This window comes from Salvelinus sp. IW2-2015, linkage group LG17 (genome assembly GCF_002910315.2).
Source record: "Salvelinus sp. IW2-2015 linkage group LG17, ASM291031v2, whole genome shotgun sequence".
In the NCBI taxonomy this organism is placed as follows: domain Eukaryota; kingdom Metazoa; phylum Chordata; class Actinopteri; order Salmoniformes; family Salmonidae; genus Salvelinus; species Salvelinus sp. IW2-2015.
Genome location: NC_036857.1, coordinates 31259446 through 31276150, shown reverse-complemented (window position 1 = coordinate 31276150; position 16705 = coordinate 31259446). Strand labels below are relative to the sequence as shown.

At 42.6% G+C, this 16705-nt stretch overlaps 1 protein-coding gene across 4 annotated transcripts; it reads left to right on the top strand.

The window, feature by feature from the left end:
• Nucleotides 1–978: 978 nt before the first annotated feature.
• si:ch211-220i18.4 (SRSF protein kinase 3) lies at nt 979–10719 on the top strand. Of its 4 annotated transcripts, none has more exons than XM_070448101.1 (12): nt 981–1213; nt 4879–4982; nt 5728–5836; nt 5937–6024; nt 6330–6417; nt 6529–6635; nt 6778–6943; nt 8616–8692; nt 9096–9203; nt 9477–9546; nt 9667–9726; nt 10106–10719. In XM_070448101.1, exons 1-12 carry the CDS (start codon nt 1161–1163, stop codon nt 10288–10290), a joined length of 1215 nt encoding a protein of 404 aa, XP_070304202.1. In that variant the 5' UTR covers nt 981–1160; the 3' UTR covers nt 10291–10719. The 4 variants fall into 4 exon arrangements, with proteins under 4 accessions (XP_070304201.1, XP_070304200.1, XP_070304202.1 ...); XM_024006421.2 differs by having other exon boundaries at nt 9667–9759; XM_070448100.1 differs by having other exon boundaries at nt 979–1213; nt 4882–4982; nt 9667–10199.
• The last annotated feature ends 5986 nt before the right edge of the window (nt 10720–16705 follow it).

Genomic DNA, 16705 nt, shown 5'->3' with positions numbered 1-16705 from the left:
AATAATAAAAAAACTAAATACACAAGAATGGAGCTATATACAGGGAGTACCAGTACCAGGTAAATGTGCAGGGTATGAGGTATTTGAGGTAGATATGTACATGAAGGCAGGGAAAAGTGACAAGGCATCAGGAGATAATAATAAGAGTGAAATAAAGAACAGAGCAGCAGCAGCATATGATGTGTGTGTGTGTGTGTGTGTGTGTGTGTGTGTGTGTGTGTGTGTGTGTGTGTGTGTGTGTGTGTGTGTGTGTGTGTGTGTGTGTGTGTGTGTGTGTGTGTGTGTGTGTGTGTGTGTGTGTATTTAAACACAACTATTTTAATTTCTCTACACTGGCCACCAGTCACTTTTAGAATAGATGTTAACATTTTAGTAATCATGTTTAAGGCTTGGTTTAGCCCCATCCTATATCTCAGATATTTTATCTCCCTATGAGCCAGTACACAGCCTGAGATCCTCTGGCAGGGCACTGTTGACCATTCCAAAGTCTAGGTTGAAAATGAAAGGAGACTGGGCATTTGCATTAGGGCCCCTAGACTTTGCAATTGTCTGCCAGAGGAGATCAGGCTTGTGCCTCTTTTTAAATCCCTGCTGAAGACACACTTTTATAAAGATGCTTTTCATGTATGATTTCAATTTAGGATTTTCAATTTATGATTTCAATTTATGTTTTTCATTCTCCTTCCTCCTGTCTTTGTTTCTTTGTTAGTACTTTTATCTAATTATCATTTTTTTTATGAGGTGAAGCATTTTGTTACTTGCATTGAAAAGGTATTATTATTATTCCTTGTTTTGATATATCATACTGTACAGGTATTTGCACATGGTGGAAAAAGGGGTGCCCTGGCGTTCCTGTGAGATCATGAACTGTTGGACTGGGGTCGTTAAACTCCCCAGTAACCCTACACAGCTGTCATTTCCTCTTCCCCCTACCCTTTCACAGCTGTGGAGAGATATACAGAGTGGGGGTGAAGGGAAGAAAGAGCAAAAGAAGAGGACAGGAGAGAGAGCTGGGGGGTTGGGGATTTCCATGTTTAGACCTGGCCGGCTCCTCATACATAAACACTGCTGACTGGTCACAGGCAGTCAGAGTCCTACTGTATACAGGCTCTGTATACTCAGTCAGAGTCCTACTGTATACAGGATCTGTATACTCAGTCATGGAGAGGAATACGTGCTCAGCTCAGTCTTCTGTACAGTTGGCTCAACAAACGTAAGTATCATCTGTTCTCACTTTAAGTATGCCAGATCTAGAACAGTACACTGACATGATAATTACTCATTGAAAGGTGCACCTCTCAACCTGTAACCTGGCTGCCCACTAAATTGTCAGTGAGACTCACCTGTTACTCATAGCAAGTCACAAAGTCAATGAGTGGAAGCTTTGTATCTTTTTCATTAAGAAATATTTTTGAGGAACAGGTCTTAACCAGAGGACTTTAACCCTGTGTGTGGTTGTTAGCTAGCCCGGTGCCAGTCTCTTCAGCTAACATTCTACTATTTGACACTCCTTGTCATTGACAAGGAGACCAGCCTTTCTGCCATCTTCAAATATGAACATTCTATCATTACTGAGATTGAGGAGAACAGAGGAGCTGATCCTGATTCGATAACCCTCACAGCTATCCTCCAATCACAACGATTATCCAAATATTATACAATGGGTAGGTCTAATCCTGAATGCTGATTGATTAAAACCGCATTCCAGCCGGTGTCTATTCCACAAGTTACCACCGGCTAAATCTATGACGCTAAAATGCCTATTTACTCTGTTCCATCTGACTGTGCAATCCACTGTCTCATCAGCTATTTATAAACATGATCTCCACTATACAAATCATCTAGACATTATCTCACATTTCTTTTAGACTAACATTTAGTTTTCAACATATTTGTATAAACTTTGCTGTCTGTCTCTCCAACATTTGCAACATTATTTCAATATTCAAATTCGATCTCCACTTGTGCCATAGTAATGAACGAGTCTGGAATCAAGACAAGACAGACAGGGAGGCAGCATTTCTCAACCAATCAAAATCATGAATCAGCTGGCATCAGTTTTATGGTTATATATACAAAGAAATGTCAATTGAAAAAAGGTCAAATGAAACAAAGTGCAGGAAGTTTGCCGTCTTTCCCGCTTCAGTTTGAAGTGATTGTGTTAGCTGTGTTGTTGGCTAGCTCTTTTGAACAACAGTGTCCTGACGAGTGAGCACATGTTTTATGCCAGGCAAAATCACACCTCATCAACTCATTGTTAGGGATGTATCCAAATAAATGTCTCTAGAAAACAGCTTAAACAAAGCAAATGAAGCTACTTTGCTGTTATTCTGGCTTTTTGACGTGACTGTAAATTAGCCGTAGTTGGCTATCTAGCAATCAAGAGATAAGAACGTTGCCAGCCAGTATGGATATTGAACAGTATGCATATTGAACATTGACTTTTCCTCAAGGCCAGTCTCTATGGCAATGACATAGAGAGGCAGGAAGTGGAATGTTAGCTAAAAAGACTACCCAGACTAGTTGTACCCAGACTAGTTGTTGGCCTCAGTAAATGGAAACCAATTTATAGCTTGACCCTAACCTTTTTTTCCATGGCCAAAGAGGCAGGGGCTCCATGTATAGCTCGCCTGGCACACAATGAGAATGTGTGCATTATTTTAGTGCCTGTGGAGGTGAATGACAGTTTAGAGTTTCACTGGGTCTGTCACAGTGTCAAGGACCTGGGCCAATATCCACGCTCTGAACTGGAGCCACAACATTCTGAGAGACTGTCCTGGAGAGGATATTTGACTATAAATAAATGATTCAGAAAAGGAGCAATAATTGACAGATCTACACAAGACAATATTTATAGTACACTAACCTGATACAGCATATCCTAATGAATTTGACCTTTCCCCCTTTTACGGAGAGTCACAGTGAGGTACATGTAGGCAGTGGTGATTTTAACATGTAAATCTTGGTGGGGCAAAAAAATTATAATACGTGGGATGCTTGCCAGCAAAGCCACTACACAACACAACACTAAACAATACATGAATTGCACTATAACGGTGACAAACGGTGCCCACAAACTGTTAGATCCTACAAAAAGCTGTCCCAACATCTTACCACTGCTACACCTGGCTATCAGCGGAGCCTTGTCTGGCAGTGAAACAGTTAATTCAGCCTCCTTTACTGCCAGGGTGAGGCACATGGGCTACTAACAGCTTACTACACAACATACACTTAGTATTATTTTCTTAGCTACAGTATACATATCTCCCTGGCATATTATGTAATTTTTGCAGCAGCATACAAGACATTTTTGGACTCACCTTGTTGTGCTGTGCTCACTTGAACAGGAAGGTGGCACGGCGGTCCTTCGTGGGCAAATTTTGTCTTCAAAGTCTGGCTTTCTCTGGATTTATGGTGCTTTCAAGACAACTGGGTCGAATCATGATGACATCATTGATCTTTAGGTCGTAACTCTAGAAAGAGGCCCGAGTTCCCGACTTACAATGACGGTTCAAAATGTAAATGCTGAAAATGTATTTCCCAGTCGGAGCTCGTTTTTTCCGTAATTCCCAGTTGTCTTGAACTCACTGAAGTCAAGTTTTCGCAGTTGCGAGTTAACAGTTGTTTTGAGCGCGGCACAAATCATGCTTCATTGACAGAATGGCCAATGTTGAATGTTTATCATTTTAAACATGGCAAATAGACACTTAATCCCAGAGTTGGAACACACAGCCACTGCACTGAATAGCAGGCTAGTGATTTATTTGCTATGCTTGCAGTTAGCCATTGTCACTGATTCCTTCCAAATCACTCATTGTTGAATTTGCGATTTCTACCCTGTTGTGTAACGTTTATGTCCAATGACCGGTGAGCACCGAAACATTTTATCTATAATTTCTCTTCGTTACTTCTCTTCATACGACATGGATTAAAAAGGATTTGCCAGTAGATTGTAAACTTTATTTATTTATTTATTTTGAATTTCTTTGCAAAAAATGTGCCACTCAAAACAGGTGGGGCTCTACCCCATCTGCCCTGAACGACGGGTTGCCACCGCATGTAGTCCATCTGGCTGTGAAAGATGGTTTTGTTCTCTTTTTAACAAAAATATATGACTTATAGAAATAGGACATGTTAATCACAAAACATAGCGTGACTGCAGAAAAGCTGTTGTTAATCTAGGGTGTCGACTGTGCTAACCAGAAGGTTGAGACAAGATGGAAAAATGCTGAATAACAAGAAAACAGGAACTGAGCAGTGTAGCCACCGACAAACTCAGCTCAAACTTCACAACAAACACTTCCGGATATCTGGATCCTGTGTGCTGTGAGGCTGGGACCAGCCTGGGCACCACCGATAGGCTAGCAAGTTTAAACCACGCTAAGCCTCTACTGTGACAGGCCAACTCTAAAGTTGGAACAACATCTGTCACAGTATAAAAGAAGATGTCTGTACTATTTCAGTCAGTTCTCTGCTTTACCCTGCGTGGTGATACAGTGAACCCGTATATACGAAAATTTCATTTACCATTTATCGCTTATGTTAAATAAAAATACTTAAAGTATATTCGGTGACTCTGAATCACATTTTATCCTGATACCAGATTCGATTGACGCAACCTTTTACACTATAGTGGCATGTCTGTTAAACGTCTGAGACCCATTCTGAGTCCTGTCGGCTGGGTATCCATGTGAACACCAATGGAAGTGTCTAAAAGTAGTCTCACCCTGTCTGCTCCCAGCAACCCGACACTGACTTAGACACAGAGGGGTCACATCTCTGCCCTGTGTGGGATCAGATAGGTTGACAGTGTGTGCACAGTATGTAGACAATATGTGTCTTTGTGTAAGTGTATTAGCATGTGTGTGTTTGTTGCAGCAGTAAACCTGGGACATCCAATGGACTTGATAAGCTGAGTCGTTTGGAACAGCTAGAGCCAGAGGAGTCACTGGACAGAGAGGACCCCCGAGAATACTGCCATGGTCTGATATGGGTCTACTCACTCTGTCTTTCTCCTTACATGTCTTGTTGTACTATTCACTCCCTTCCAGCATACACATAGTCCGTTTCAACTCAGTAAATACAGTAGTGTTGAGTACTGTGTTTACCTTCCGTGGCCTCCAACTGCTTTTAAATGCTAGTAAAACTAAATGCATGCTCTTCAACCGATTGCTTCCCATACCTGCCCGCCCGACTAGCATCACTACTCTGGACAGTTCTGACTTAGAATATGTGGACAACATAAGCATTAAGCAACATTAAGCATCAGCTGTCAGAGCAGCTTTCCGATCACTGTGCCTGTACACAGCCAATCTGTAAATACCACACCCAACTACCTCATCCCCATATTGTTATTTATCCTCTTGCTCTTTTGCACCCCAGTATCTCTACTTGCACGTCATCATCGGCACATCTATCACTCCAGTGTTAATGCTAAATTTGTAATTATTTCGCCTCTATGGCCTTTTTACTGCCTTACCTCCCTATTCTTCTACATTTGCACACACTGTACATCGATTTTTCTATTGTGTTATTGACTGTACGTTTGTTTATGTGTACCTCTGTGTTGTTTTTGTCACACTGCTTTGCTTTATCTTGGCCAGGTCGCAGTTGTAAATGAGAACTTGTTCTCAACTGGCCTACCTGGTTAAATAAAGGTGAAATAAAATAAAACAAACAAAAAGTTGTAGTAATAACTATTTGCTATCATCCTGTATGTTTCAATAGGGGGGTACCACCCTGTTCACATTGGAGACACCTTCAACAGGAGATACCAGGTTCTGTCTAAGTTGGGCTGGGGATACTTCTCCACTGTATGGCTCTGCTTGGACCTCAGGTTCATTCACTATGTTGCTGTGTGGGGATTTACTCAAATATCTTCTTCTTGTCATATAGGAAAAGCTCCAGTGTGATTAAAATAGTCTCTGTATGTGCAGGTTGGGCAGGCGAGTGGCCGTGAAGGTTTTGAAGAGTGGAGAAGGATTCACACAGGCTGGGCAAGACGAATTGACTCTGCTACGCTGTGTGAGTCTCCCTTCTTGTCTCTCTTCTTTGTATTTATCTTTCTCTGCTTCCTCTATCACTTTCTCATCGTCACCCCTAACTCTTCTCTAAGGGCAATAGGGCATACATGAATAACACTTTTTGCTCTTAGTCCACATGTTATTTATCTGTCACTACCACTTATTCACATCCACCCATGCTTTCATGATCCATTATTCTCCTCCCTTGTCTCATACAGACCCATCTCTCTCTATTTAAACAAGTACTCGACCAGTATAGTCCAGACCCTGACTCTGACCTCTCTCACCGCCTCCTCTCCCCCTCAGGCCAGTGGTCCCACTGCTCGTCACCTCCAAAGCCGGAGGATAGTCCAACTACTGGATGAGTTTAAGATAGCTGGGGTCAACGGGGTTCGTATCCTTTCTCAGACTGCATAGTCATGACACACACACACACGCACACAAACCTGCAGCAAAATTTGACGCCGTAGGGAGCGTGTTTGGTTCCTTGACCTCCTGTGTGTAGATGTATGCCTAGTGCTGGAGCTGCTGGGACCAGACCTCCGCTGTTGGCAAGTCTGTTTTGGAAACCCAGGGCTATCGCTGTCTTGGGTCAAACAGGTCATTGCTCAGGTAAAAGAGTGACAGAGTTCATAGTATGAGATGAGTAGAAACAGCTGGGGTGTCATTATCGAATCACTACACTAATAAATGCATCTTTAGTTTGATGCAGGAGTTGTTTGGAGTTCACAGTGCCATCACTCTTTCCCTGTAGGTTCTTCAGGCATTGGACTACCTGCACACTCAATGTAAAATCATCCACACAGACATCAAGCCTGAGAATATACTGTTATGTTTGGAGGAGCAGAACCCAAAACAGACAGCAGGGGGCAGTGCCTGTCCATACCCTGGGAAAGATGCCAAGTCAAGGAGCACAGCAGGTAGTGTTCACTGTCCAGCTACAGATGTTATAGAACTCTGTAAGGTCATATGACTGAGTGGACCAGAAAATTAATCTGTTTACTGTACATCAAGGCTAGTATTCTGTTTCTATGTCACTTCAGATTATCTGTGTCCAGTATGCTGTTGAAGTGTTTAAAACTTCTTATGGCTGCAATCCCGTTAACGGGATCGATATGACAACAGCCGGTGAAAGTGCAGGGCGCCAAATTCAAACAAACAACAGAAATCTCAAAATTAAAATTCCTCAAACATACATGTATCCTATACCATTTTAAAGGTAATCTTGTTGTTAATCCCACCAAAGTGTCCGATTTCAAATAGGCTTTACAGTGAAAGCACCACAAACGATTATGTTTGGTCACCGCAAAATCACAGAAAAACGCAGCCATTTTTCCAGCCAAAGACAGGAGTCACAAAAAGCAGAAATAGAGATAAAATGTATCACTAACCTTTGATGATCTTCATCAGATGACACTCATAGGACTTCATGTTACACAATACATATATGTTTTGCTCGATAAAGTTCATATTGATATCCAAAAACCTCAGTTTACATTGGCACCATGTTCAGAAATGCCTCCAAAATATCCGGAGAAATTGCAGAGAGCCACGTCAAATAACTTAAATACTCATCATACACTTTGATGGAAGATACATGTTTTACATAGAATTAAAGATACACTTGTTTTTAATGCAACTGCTGTGTCAGATTTCAAAAACTTTATGGCAAAAGCACAATATTCAATAATCTGAGAACAGCGTTCAGCCACAAAAGGAGGCCATACAGTTACCCGCCAAATTGTGCAGTCAACAAAACTCATAAATAGTATTATAAATCTTCCCTTACCTTTGCTGATCTTCGTCAGAATGCACTCCCAGGACTCCCACTTCCACAAGAAATGTTCGTTTTGTTCGGTAATGTCTATCATTTATGTCCAAATAGCTATTTTTGTTAGCGTGTTTGGTAAACAAATACAAAGTCAGGAAGCGCGTTCACTAAAAGCAGACGAAATGTCAAAAAGTTCCGTAACAGTCATTAGAAACATGTCAAACGATGTATTGAATCAATCTTTAGAATGTTTTTAACATAAATCTTCAATAACGTTCCAACCGGAGAATTCCATTGACTTCAGATGTGTGATGGAACAGAGCTCCCTCTCATGTGAACGCGCATGGTCAGCGCATGTTCAGCTCATGGTAGACCTTACTCAATCCCCTCTCATTCGGCCCCACTTCACAGTAGAAGCATCAGACAAGGCTCTAAAGACTGTTGACATCTAGTGGAAGCCGTAGGAATTGCAAACTGATCCATATCCCACTGTGTATTCAATAGGGCTGGGTTGAACATCGATCAACCTCAGATTTCCCACTTCCTGTTTGGATTTCTTCTCAGGTTTTTGCCTGCCATATGAGTTCTGTTATACTCACAGACATCATTCAAACAGTTTTAGAAATTTCAGAGTGTTTTCTATCCAATACTAATAATAATATGCATATATTAGCAACTGGGACTGAGGAGCAGGCAGTTTACTATGGGCACCTCTGGGCACCTTTCATCCAAGCTACTCAATACTGCCCCTGCAGCCATAAGAAGTTGAATCAGATCATAACCCTGTACTGTATGTTGTTTATCTCTTACTGTCTATTCAGAGAAGGACCTGGTCACTCCCATCAGTCTGAAGGAAATCACAGTAAAGATTGCTGACCTGGGAAGCTCCTGTTGGGTGGTGGGTATGATCAGTCAGTCAGCGATTGTGAAATAGCGTCCCCCATGCAATTACTACAAATGCCTCATTTACTAATTTCATGTTGTACATTGCTCTCTGTTACTCTTTTTTTTTGTATAGTCATTAGCACAGTAAACATGACTCAATTTTAGCTCCAAGAAGCAGCCAATTTCAAGAACCGCAAAAGTAGATTGTGCTGATTTAACCATGTCGCACGCCGTAGTTTAAAAACTCAGTGGATAGCGCCAAAACATTGATGTCATATCTGAATTCCGACATCTTTATGAACCGTTGCCATTCGTATTCAGTAGTTGGTTACAAAATAAGAGTAACTAATGTGGGATACTGCCCTGGGGTCAGGACTGTATTTCACATGCTGCCTTTGCTCTGTGTGACATTCCAGTACAAACATTTCTGTGAGGAGATTCAGACCCGTCAGTACCGCTCACTAGAGGTTCTATTGGGCTCTGACTACGGCCCACCAGCAGACATCTGGAGTGTAGCCTGCATGGTAAGAGAGACAACCACCATACAACCAACACATCAGCAACAACACTTATAGTCTGCATCTGTTTACAGCTTCACTAAAGTAAAACCATGTTATCTCCTGTCTCCTCTGATTCACTTGCATCACTTAACTCTTGTACCATTCAGTTACCCTTCCAGTCTACCAGCACTCTTTACATCAAGACAAATTCACCCACTCCTTTAGCACTAAGCTTAATAGATAGATGCCACTACAGAATAGTTCCAGGCAATTAAATTCTTCTTCTTTTTATTCTAGGCTTTTGAGTTGGTCACTGGGGATTCATTATTTGAGCCCAAAGCTGGGAAGACCTTTTCTTTAGAGGAAGGTATGTCGATATTAGGCGTGACAAATATTGACATAGGATTCAATGGAGATAACATTGTGTCCACTTTGTGACTTTTGCATAATTGTTTATCCAGTGGGGTTTTGGTTCTGTTACCTCCAGATCACATCGCTCACATAATAGAGCTCCTTGGCAAAGTCCCAGCAGCAGTAGCCTTGTCTGGCAAGTATTCCATGGAGTACTTCAATCGCAAAGGTGAGTGTGTTTGGGTCAAGGAAAACCTGGCTGAACCAAACCCTCCCCTAACCCGGACGACGCTGGGCCAATTGTGCGCCGCCTCATGGGTCTCCTGGTCATGGCCGGCTGTGACACAGCCTGGGATCGAACCAGGATCTGTAGTGACGCCTCAAGCACTGCGATGCAGTGCCTTAGACCGCTGCACCACTCGGGAGGCCGCCTTGCAGATGCTCATTTTGACAAATCACAGTGTACTTTTTTTGTGAAGTCAAACCTACAAAGAATACATTTTCTTTCCAAGTCACAAAGCTCTCTTGTACTTACCTCCACTGTCTTTCCTCCTCTCTATCATGTGTTCTCCCAGGTGACATGCGTCATATCGGAGTGCTGCGGCCCTGGGGTCTATATGAGGTGTTGGTGGAGAAGTACCACTTCATGCTGAAGGAGGCCTCTCTGTTCTCTGACTTCCTGTTGCATATGTTGGACTTCCAGCCGGAGAGGAGGGCCAGTGCTGCCCAGTGTCTCCTGCACCCATGGCTTAGCTCCTGAACCCTGGCCCTGGAGCCAACTTGATACCAAGCTAGTAGATAAATGTGTTATATAAAAGTGTTATGCAGAGTGTTATGCAGAGACAAACACAGTGGTGCTGAGTCACTAAGACTACGGGAAAGATATACAGTATACATTTTGCCAACTGGCAATTGCCAATGTTCCGGGTGAAATGTACTATTTTATATTCATTCATTAAGTAAGACTAGATTTGTCTCTTCTGATAAACGAATGTGGCATTTGATTATCTGTAGTGTAATGAATGTATGAAGTACAAACTTATATAAGTGTTGTATGATTTACTGAAATGTAGTACTTGTGCTCAAGACTTTCCACAGCTGTGCTGCACAGTGCACTGCGCCAATTGTACTACTGTATATTTGTAGTTCTTTTTTACAGCATACAATAAATCATGTTTTGCTAGAAATGTATTGTTTCCATTGTCTCTTTTGGGCTTACATCTGCATGCCTTCTCTTTTTCATCTACTTGTAGTTTCCCCAAGATGGTGGTAGGTACTTAGTGCAAGATGGCGTCGACAAAGATGGTCGCCTCGCTTCGAGTCCTTAGGAAACTATGCAGTATTTAGTTTTTTTATGTATTATTTCTTACATTGTTACCACAGGAAATCTTAAGTCTTATTACATATAGCCGGGAAGAACTATTGGATATAATAGCGACGTCAATTTACCAACATTACGATCCCGAAGCGGATCCTCTGTTTGGACCACCACGAGGACAATGGACCTAATCCCAGAAGCCGACCCAAAACAACGGCGCTGCAGAAGGTGCAGACGGAGCGGCCTCCTGGTCAGGCTCCGTAGACGTGCACATCGCCCACCGCTCCCGAGTATACTACTCGCCAATATCCAGTCTCTTGACAACAAGGTAGATGAAATTCGGGGCAAGGGTTGCCTTCCAGAGAGACATCAGAGATTGTAACATTCTCTGTTTCACGGAAACATGGCTCTCTCGGGATATGTTGTCAGAATCTGTTCCGCCACCGGGCTTCTCCATGCATCGCGCTGACAGAGATAAACTCTGGGGGTGTATGCTTCATGATTAACGACTCATGGTGTAAGCATAACAACATACAGGAACTCAAATCCTTCTGCTCACTCGACCTAGAATTCCTTACAATCAAATGCCGGCCATATTATRTCCCAAGAGATTGATAACAACATCGATTTATACACTGACTCGGTGAGTAAGTTTATAAAGAAGTGCATCGGAAATGTTGTACCCACTGTGACTATTAAAGCCTACCCTAACCAGAAACCGTGGATGGATGGCGGCATTCACGCAAAACTGAAAGCGTAACCCACTGCATTTAACCATGGAAAGAGGTCTGGGAATATGGCTGAATATAAACAGTGTAGTTATTCCCTCCAAAGGCAATCAAACAAGCAAAATGCCAGTACAGGGATAAAGTGAAGTCACAATTCAACGGCTCAGACACGAGATGTATGTGGCAGGGTCTACAGGAAATCACGGACTACAAAAAGAAAACCAGCCACAGACACAGACGTCACGCTTCCAAACAAACTAAACATATTCTTTGCCCGCTTTGAGGATAATACAGCGCCACAGTCGCGGCCCGCTAACAAGGACTGCACCCCCCGCCCCTCCTTCTCCGTGGCCAACGTGAGTAAAACATTTAAACGTGTTAACCCTCGCAAGGCTGCTGGCCCAGACGACATCCCTAGCCGCGTCCTCAGAGCATGCGCAGACCTGCTGGCTGGTGTGTTTACGGGCATATTCAATCGCTCCCTATCCCAGTCTGCTGTCCCCACATGCTTCAAGATGGCCACCATTGTTCCTGTACCCAAGAAGGCAAAGATAACTGAACTAAATGACTACCGCCCCATAGTACTCACTTCTGTCATCATGAAGTGCTTTGAGAGACTAGTCAAGAATCATATCACCTCCACCTTACCGGCAACCCTATACCCACTTCAGTTTGCATTCCACCCCAACAGGTCTACAGATGATGCAATCGCCATCACACTGCACACTGCCCTATCCCATCTGGACAAGAGGAATACCTATGTAAGAATGCTGTTCATTGACTACAGCTCAGCATTCAACACCATAGTACCCTCCTAGCTCATCATCAAGCTGGAGGCCCTGGGCAATTGGTTCCTGGACTTTCTGACGGGCCGCCCCCAGATGGTGAAGGTAGGAAACAACATCTCAACTTTGCTGACCCTCAACACTTGGGCCCCACAAGGGTGCATGCTCAGCCCCCTTCCTGTTCACTCACGACTGCATGGCCATGCACGCCTCCAACTCAGTCATCAAGTTTGCAGACGACCCAACAGTAGTGCGCTTGATTACCAACAACGACAAGACATCCTACAGGGGGGAGGTCAGGGCACTCGGAGTGTGGTGTCAGGAAAACAACCTATCACTCAACATCAACAAAACAAAGGAGATGATCGTGTACTTCAGGAAACGGCAGAGGGAGCACCCCCCTATCCACATCGAAGGGACAGCAGTGGAGAAGGTGGAAAGTTTTAAGTTCCTCGGCATACACATCAAAGACAAACTGAAATGGTCCACCAACACAGACAGCGTGGTGAAGAAGACGCAACAGTGCCTCTTCAACCTCAGGAGGCTGAAGAAATTTGGCTTGTCACCGAAAACACTCACAAACCTTTACTGAAACACAATCGAGAGCATCCTGTCGGGCTGTATCACCGCCTGGTACGGCAACTGCTCCGCCCACAACCGTAAGGCTCTCCAGAGGGTAGTGAGGTCTGCACAACGCATCACCGGGGTCAAACTTCCTGCCCTGCAGGACACCTACACCACCCGATGTCACAGGAAGGCCAAAAAGATCATAAAGGACAACAACCACCCAAGCCACTGCCTGTTCACACCGCTATCATCCAGAAGGCAAGGTCAGTACAGGTGCATCAAAGCTGGGACCGAGAGACTGAAAAACAGCTTCTATCTCAAGGCCATCAGACTGCTAAACAGCAATAACTAACTCAGAGAGGCTGCTGCCAACATTGAGACCCAATCACTGACCACTTTAATAAATGGATCACTAGTCAATTTAAACAATGCCACTTTAAATAATTCCACTTTAATAATGTTTACATATCTTACATTACTCATATCATATGTACGGTATATACTGTATTTTATACCATCTATTGCACCTTGCCAATGCCGCTCGGCCATCGCTCATCCATATATTTATGTACATATTCTCATTCACCCCTTTAGATTTGTTTGTATTAGGTAGTTGTTGGAAATTGTTAGATTACTTGTTAGATATTACTGCGCTGTGGGGAACTAGAAGCACAAGCATTTCACTACACTCACATTAACTACTGCTAACCATGTGTATGTGACTAATAAGATTTGATTTGATTTAGGTTAGTTGATTATTCTGATCAGGGCTAGAGTAAATGTAATGTGTATGCTTGCCAGATGTCGGATTTGTTTCACTAGATCTGTTCTATGCTAACAGAATAATGATCAAGCTTCACTGGCTCATACTGAATTACATTGTAGTCATTTAGCAGACACTCTTATCCAGAGCGACTTACAGTTGTCTTAAGATAGCTAGGTGAGACAACCACATATCACAGCTGTAGTACATTTTCCTCAGTCAGTGATAGTAGAGCACATTAAATACAATTTGATCCAAACTAAATGTACAGTACCTTTCAACTAAATGTACCTTTAAATTGATATGATTATTTATAAGGTATGGTTTTCCATCTGTTAAGACAATAGGTTTGTTTTTGTCTGATTTTCAATAGAAGTAGGTCATGTCATTCTAGAGGTTATGTTGGAAGACAATATTGTGTATGGAAGAAGAACATCACGGCTATGTAAGAGGGAGCTCTTTAATGGAAAAATAATAATAACATTTATAATACAAGCATATACATATGAAATATAAAAATGTCTTTAAGACAAAAAGATGCCGATGTTTTTACAACAACCAACCATTTATGAGCAATCTCATTCTTGAGCGAGCATTAACAATTGAACAGAGCCCTTGGGTGTGAACATCAGAACAGATAAGATCACTACCTGAATGAACTTAGATTGAACKCAATACACAGGAACTGTATTAAAGTACAGCAATTAGGTCCTGGAAGAAAAACTATATTACACTTATTTCATTAGGGAAAGATTTTGTATCAATGTGAAGCTGTACAGTAGATTGACCATCTCTGAAGGCGATATTGACAGTTCTTGCTCTCTATATATTCTGCAGATAGAGGCATAGAATGCTGGATAATCAACCGATCCAGCTATAGGCCCGACACTCCAGCTCTGGGCTGAGCTTGTAGACAACCCTGTAGCCACACTCTGTCACCAGCCGCTGACACTTACTAGGCCACAAAGTTGGATTATTTGGCCTACAGAACATACACAAGACATGGGTTTTTATGCAACATTAACATGTGCCGGATGTGATAAACCATTGTTCAGGATGATTGATTTCTTGAAATGTACAATTGTGACAACATTTTCATGATTTGGCACAGTTTTACTCACGAAAAGCAGAGGAAGCCAAACTCGTGACAAACGCACTTGTCACAGCCTCTTTTTCGAAGAGCTTGTCTTTGTACGTGCATTTACCTGTTGACATGAAATGGAGACAAAAAGCAGGTTGGCATTTATTGTCATGAATCTTGTTCTGGAGGCAGCTCCGCAGAGTGGTCCCTAACTAGCACAGCCACAAAGACATAAAATCCCATTTTAAACGTAACCCTAACCTTAACCCTTACCTTAACCACAGTGCTAACCCTAATTCCTAACCTGAACCTTAAATGAAGACCAAAAACCTAATTTTTGTTTTCATTTTTACGATATAGACCATGTTGACTTTGCAGCTGGCCCTGTAAGCTCAGTTCTGCCTCCAGGTAAAGATTCATGACAATACATGTCAACCTGCAGATAAAAAGGGTAAGTGACTGTTCTCATATGTCAGACAGGACAGATGTGTTTAAAACATTTAGGCTTGATCCTGTATTTGCCCTCCAATGTTGAGATCACACTTACTTCATGGCTGAGTTCCTCTTGTCCCTACAGAGTATAGGCTGGGACCAAAAAGCCTCATGGAACACATTTTTCACCTTGAGAGAAGCAGATCTAGCATGAGGAGCCCTTTAGGCCAGATAAAGGTCAGATAAACACAAACACCCTCAGAAGTAGAGAAGAGGGGCAAGTCGTCCCATCAATGCCTGCAGCTGTGTTACCTTTTTTTCGAGTCTGATTCCATGATTTTGCAAACTTACGGGTGCCAGTGGGACACAGTAAGCAGAACAGCACTAAGCTACAAAAGAAAAGAAAAAAAGAAAGAAAAATCCACTTTCAAAATACCATGTTTTTATCAGATCCCATTCCATTAAACATTCGGTATCACGGTATCACTGGGACAGACCACAGCTCCATAGGAGGATGAGAGACAGGCACGCAMTCCACAGCAATGAGCATGACCATGATGGGGTGACCACACTCCCCAGACGCAACATAAACATCCACTGATTAAAACTGGATTTTCAATTATTAAAATGTTTTGCTTGGAAAAGTCTTCAACTAACTCTTCACACCAAGACAGATGGGATGGTGCCTATGAAGAGAACTTGGGAGCACATCCACCTGCAGCTACTGTAATACCTTAGTGACAACCCAACATCTCTACAGTCTGTATTTATAGACTACTTCCCACCTGTGAACTCTACAAAAAAATGGGTTGAGGCATTCTGACAATTAGTTTTTTCTCTTTTCATTACAGCCGCTGATCTGCTTTTCCTTCTTCCACTCTCCCTCCATCTTCCGTTTCAGGGTATTTGGGTTGGGCTAGCTAACAAAGCATCCCTGTAAATATTAATATTGGCCTATGTGGTGTCTACAAGTCCCCTCTGCTCTGCTCTGTGTGGGTGAAGGGAACGGGAAAGGGGGATACCTAGTCAGCATACAACTGAATGCCTTTAACTGAAATGTGTCTTCCGCATTTAACCCAACCCCTCTGAATCGGAGAGGTGCGGGGCTGCCTTAATCCACATCCACGACAGGAGCACATATATAATGAAATGTCGGTCATTACATTTTACATTTACATTTATTAATTTAGCAGACGCTCTTATCCAAGCGAGTGCATACATTTTCATACTTTTTTCATACTGGGTTTCCTCTGACCATCTGCGTTTCCTGTGGCTATGCTTCCTGCTGTCATGGCATGCTGTGGTTCATCACAGAGTCTTTTCTAGGATGGAGATTCTTTCTTTCTCTCTGTCTTTTGCTCTCTCTTTCCCACTTTCTTGCATGCACATGCACATCACATGCACACCCGCACGCAACACATACATGCACTACGCACGTGCAGACAAACACACACACACACACACAGCACATTACACCCACACAAGAAGCAATGTCTTACTA